General features: G+C 55.9%; 1 protein-coding gene across 1 annotated transcript in view; it reads right to left on the reverse strand.

Annotated features, from left to right (window-relative positions):
* Positions 1 to 941: 941 nt before the first annotated feature.
* LOC103806770 (nuclear pore complex protein Nup98-Nup96-like) overlaps positions 942 to 5,134 on the reverse strand; it is a gene marked incomplete at its 3' end in the record, with an annotated part of 6,821 nt that continues 2,628 nt past the window's right edge. Inside the window, exons 5-9 of the mRNA XM_009079477.1 lie at positions 4,035 to 4,142; positions 3,255 to 3,438; positions 2,248 to 2,411; positions 1,479 to 1,616; positions 942 to 1,029 (exon numbers count right to left, since the gene is read on the reverse strand). Of these exons, the coding sequence (XP_009077725.1) occupies positions 942 to 1,029; positions 1,479 to 1,616; positions 2,248 to 2,411; positions 3,255 to 3,438; positions 4,035 to 4,142 (682 nt within the window). The remainder of the gene's footprint in view (positions 1,030 to 1,478; positions 1,617 to 2,247; positions 2,412 to 3,254; positions 3,439 to 4,034; positions 4,143 to 5,134) is intronic.

Raw genomic sequence — 5,134 nt, forward strand, 5'->3', positions numbered from 1 at the left:
CCGGTTTGCTTTTCAAACCAGCACATCCCTCCAGTGCAGGATCTCCTGCCACAAGCCCCAGAGATCACTGGTTGCACCCTCGTTCTTCTGCGCAAACAGTCTTCACAGCCTCCCAACAAACCTCTCTTCCTCAGCTCTGATTCCAGGAGAATCAGAGAACAGTTGGGGCTGCAAGGGACCTCTGGAGCTCACCCAGTCCAAGCCCCTGCCCAGGCAGGTCACCTAGAGCAGGTGACACAGGGACACCTCCAGGGGGTTTGGATGTCTCCAGACAGGGACACTCCACACCCTCCCAGGGCAGCTGTCCCCGTGCTCTGCACCTCCACGGACAGAAGCTCTTCCGCATGCTGAGGTGGAACTTGGTGTGGTTGGGTTATGGTTAGTCCTCCCCATCCTGTCCCTGGGCACCTCTGACACTCCTGGGAGATGTTTGTAGGACCTCTCAGTCCTCTCCTCTCCAGACTAACCTACAGTCTCTCCTCATCACGGAGATGTTCTAGACTCCCCAAATCATCTTTGTGGCCCTCCTGGACCCTCAGCAGCAGCTCCTTGTCCTTGTGGAGCCCAGAATTGAACACCTCACTCCACATGTGCCTCACTAGGGACAGGATCACTCCCTGACCTGCTGCAATGCCCTTCCCAATGCTTCCCATGATCTCACTGACCTTTCTGGACACCACAGACTGCACATTCTCTTAAAGACTCATCAAACCAGTGGTGCTCAATCTGCTTCCTCAGTGAGGGAGTTCCCCCAGGAGCAGAGGTACAAACCAGCACCCCCCACGCTGCCCTGGCTCACTGGCAGTGCCAACCTCCCCAGCCCCTCAGCACACCCTGCCCAGCAGCCAGGAGTGTGGTGCAGGCAACAGGGCCTTCAGTGCCTGGAGCCCCACTGCTCTGCCCCCTGTGCCCACACTGGGAGGGCTGGGCTGGTGCCTTACCGAAGAGGCCTCCGCCCGTGGTGGTGCCAAACGAGGGAGCACTGGTCGTGGTGGTGCCAAATCCAGCAGGTTTGTTCCCAAAAAGGGTCTGGAAGGAAGAGAACAGCAATTGGGAAGGCTAATAGTGCAGGAATTCCACTTGGCTGCAGGCAGGGAAGGAAGCACACAAAGCCAAGCACAGGTGACCCACAGCCCCCTAACCTCCTGCGTGCAAGGACTCCCAAACACAGCTCTTAGGGTTGGACTTGAGAGGCTTAGGGACTTTCCCAGCCTCAGCGATCCTGGGATTTTCACTCCACCAGAACCAAAACGGCTGAACACCAGCCATCAAGCTCATTTGTGGTTCAGGACCCATCACAGCTCACAGGTGTACGCCCAACCCTCACTGGGGCACCCCAATGCTCACCAGCAGCACCAGTCTTAGTGTCTCCCCACCACCCCTAGCTCCAAGGGGCTCTGTTAGATGTTTACCCCTCAGCTCACCCCACCCCACCTCACTGTGGGGTGGATCTCCCCACGCCGCGCCTCAGGACGTACCGAGCCACCGACGCCGAAGCCGGAGCTGGCCTGGCCGAAGAGCCCGGCCCCCGTGCCAAAGCCACTGCCAGCGTTGGTGTTGGTCGCGGTGCAGAACAGCCCCCCGGGCTGCGAGGGCTGCGTCACCCCGAACAGACCCTGCGGGCAGAACCACGTGAGCCTCACTGCCCCAGGCCTCCCCCGAGCACCCACAGACCCCACACAGCCTCGGGGGAACAGTGGAACGCTCTCCCTCGAGCTGGAGTAGAGGGAAGGGTGAAGACCATTCCAGGAGCTTTAGTTACAAAAAGGAAATTAAACAAAAAACCTGCAGAATTCATGCTCCAAGCTCTGAAGGGTATTGGAATTTCCTCACTGCTGTGAGCGAGGGAGAGGAAAAAGAAATATTGTACAGGGATTTCTGAGAGAAATCACTCCAAATTCACCAAAAACATAGGATATTGGGAGCCAAACTCCTTAGTTATGCAGAGAGTTACAGCTCTGCGGCAGCTTTCTCTTGGGAGAGTCCACAAGTGCTGCTCACGAGGCACCACAGAGTCCAGAGGTGCTAGTGAATTCCCAGAGAACCACGGAAGTGTCTGTGTGGACATGACTGGGAATGCTTTGACAGCAAGCAGCCTCCAGAAGAGGCTGTTGGGTAGCTATGTGTGAATAGTTACTGCTGCCCATTATCATGGACTGGCGAGAGGCTGCTCCCTCATTCAGAGCTCTGCATCCCATTCCATCCCTGCACCGCAGCCTTCCGTGCTCAGCTCAGCCCTGCCCTTACCATGGTGCTGCTGTTGGGCTGCCCCAGGGCGCTGGTGCCCCCGAAGGAGAAGCCTGTGTTCTGGGTGGTGGTGGCCTGGCCAAAGGGCTTGTTGAAGAGACTCGTGGTCTGCGGCTGCTGCCCGAAGAGACCTCCCGTGGTGCCTGTCCCAAAGCCTGTGGTACCTGCAACAGCAGCAGTTGCTCCAGAGCTCAGCCAAACCCTGGAGGCTCTCACACCCACCCACGAGAATCTTCAGTCCAACCTCACCCCCTGGCCCAGACACCCCAACACTGCACCCTGAGCCTGAGAGCACTGGCCAAACCCTCCTGGAGCTCTGTCAGCCTTGGGGCTGTGCCCACTGCCCTGGGGAGCTGTTCAGGGCCCAAACACCTCTGGGGGAAGAGCCTTTCCTGATACCATGGAATCATGAAATGTTAAGGGGTTGGAATGGACCTTGAAGATCATTCCTGGGCAGGGACACCTCCCACCAGAGCAGGTTGCTCAAGGCTTCATCCAACCTGGCTGTGAACAGTGCCCTGTGAACAGGGATGGACCAGCCACAATCTCCCTAAGCAACCTATGCCAGTGTCTCACCACCCACACAGCCAAGAACTCCTTCCCAAAATCCAATCTAAATATCCCTCTCTCAATTTCTCCCCATTCTCTCTTGTCCTACCCAGCCCAAACCTCCCCTGGCACAGCTCCACGCTATTCCCTCAGGTCCCGTTCACCCTATAACCACTTCTCTTCCTACAGCCTGGAGGATTCTGATGTTTACAGTCTCATTCCACAAATATCCACAGATAAGCCTAATAAACCCCCAATTTTTGGCTGCATTTTTTGAAAGAAAGCCACGCAGCAGAAATTTCCCTGGCAAAGAGCTGCTGCAGAGAATGCTGAGAGCACACCTGGCAGCATCCCGAGGTCACAGCTGTGTTCAGCTTTTGGCATTCCCAAACCTCAAGCAGCTTACCAGGATATTTGCCCAACCAGGCACAGGAAGGCCAGGGCTGGGCTGTACTTACTGGTTCCAAAGGCAGTTTTGTTTTGTCCATAGGAGAATCCTGTGTTGGTTGTGGAGGAGCCAAAGAGTCCTGTGGCTGTGCTGGATGTGGCAGTGGAAGAGCCAAACAGTCCTGCAGCTGCTCCTGCTCCTACAGGATTTGAGGGCCCTTTCCTGTTTGCCTGGTAGTCTTCCAGACGGAGTTCCTAAGGGAAAATCCAGCTCTTTTGAGACAGGACAAGGGCAGATAAGTGTCCTCAGCACACCTGCACTCAAGCCACACCAAGCTGAAGGCTCAAGGAAACCTGCAACACTTTCATGTTTATAAAGAGGGACACCAAAAGCAGGACCTAAACTTAGATCCATGTTTGGGCTCTGACTTCCCAAAGCTTTTCCATAGAAGATCTGTTTTGAAGGATCAACTAAACCTGAATGGAAAGGCTCTAGGTGGGACCCTTGGGAACAGCAGTTATTATAGGCAGCTGAGTTTAGTCTGAGATCCTGCTGATCTCAGCAGAGCAGGAGATGTTCCCAACAGGATCCTGTGTTCTGAGGAGATGGAATTTCAGCTCTTCCAAGCCTGCAGCCAGGCATTTAAACCCAACTGCAGTGCCCATGGTAAAGGAAAACACTTTGCCTGTTGCATTAAGTGTTTCCCTTGGTGCCACCTCCTGTGTGTGATGCAGGTACTGAAGGCTCGTTAGTAGCCTTGCATTAACAAGTGCTGGAGCAAACGATGGCCCAGGACAGCCCCACGAACCCAGCAAAGCAGCGGCCAAGGATGAGACCCCCCCGGACTGACCTCGAGGGACTTGCTCTCGTACTCCTTCATGGCAGTAATGCACTGGTGCTTGGTGTTGATGTTGGTGCTGACTCCAGACTTCACCATGGTGTCAGTGCCGGTCGGGGGCTGTGGCACAGGGTGAGGGGCAGGTTAAACCCAGCACTTGTGGAGTGAGACAGGCAGAACCCTCTGTGCATGCTGAGAAATCCCACACCACCACAGACCTGGAGCTGTGCGTGACTCACCAGAGCTTCTCTGCCCTGGAGCCAGGCTGGGAGAGCTGGGAGGCTCACCCGGGACCTGAGTCCCTTCCAGTGCCTCAAGGGGCTCCCAGAGAGCTGAGAGGGACCTGGGACAAGGGCTGGAGGGACAGGACACAGGGAATGGCTTCCCCCTGCCAGAGGGCAGGGACAGGTGGATATCAGGCAGGAATTGCTCTCTGTGAGGTGCTGAGGCACTGGCACAGGTTGTCCAGAGCAGCTGTGGCTGCTCCATCCCTGGGAGTGTCCCAGGCCAGGCTGGATGGGGCTTGGAGCAGCCTGGGCTGGTGGGAGGTGTCCCTGCCCAGGGCAGGAGTGGGGTGAAATGATCTCTAAAGTCCCTCCCAGCCCAAACCAGTCTGGGATTCCATTATTTAGGGTTCCACGAATGAGGCCTCACCCAGGAGTGTTCAGTGACAAACAACAGTGAAATTCAGCTCAGGAACGCCCAAAACAAATACTTCTGCTTTCAGTTTCACTTTGGGAGCCTTTATCGCCCTTGTGACACCAGTCCTGGAGCTCTCTCTAGGTTTCACTACCCCCTTTCCCTAACGGTGCCATGAAAGCACACAGGAACAGCACTGAACTGCCCAGGAACTGCTCAGCTCTGGCCCCAGGGAACAGAGCCTCAGCTCAGCCCAGCAAAGAGGGTGAGATGTGCCTGAACAGGTATTTGTGAAGAGAATCTCTCTCTCCAGCAGGCACCAGTTATCCCATTGCCACCACAGCCTTTCTGCTGGCCACCCCTCAGGCTCCAGAACTTTACAGCAGTTCCTCCACCCTGTGCTAAAGGGAACTGACCCAGAGGAGACAGGACACCACCCCTCACATTCCAGGCCACATTCCCAAAGCCACGCT

Source organism: Acanthisitta chloris, unplaced genomic scaffold (assembly GCF_000695815.1).
Source record: "Acanthisitta chloris isolate BGI_N310 unplaced genomic scaffold, ASM69581v1 scaffold33597, whole genome shotgun sequence".
Lineage (NCBI taxonomy): Eukaryota > Metazoa > Chordata > Aves > Passeriformes > Acanthisittidae > Acanthisitta > Acanthisitta chloris.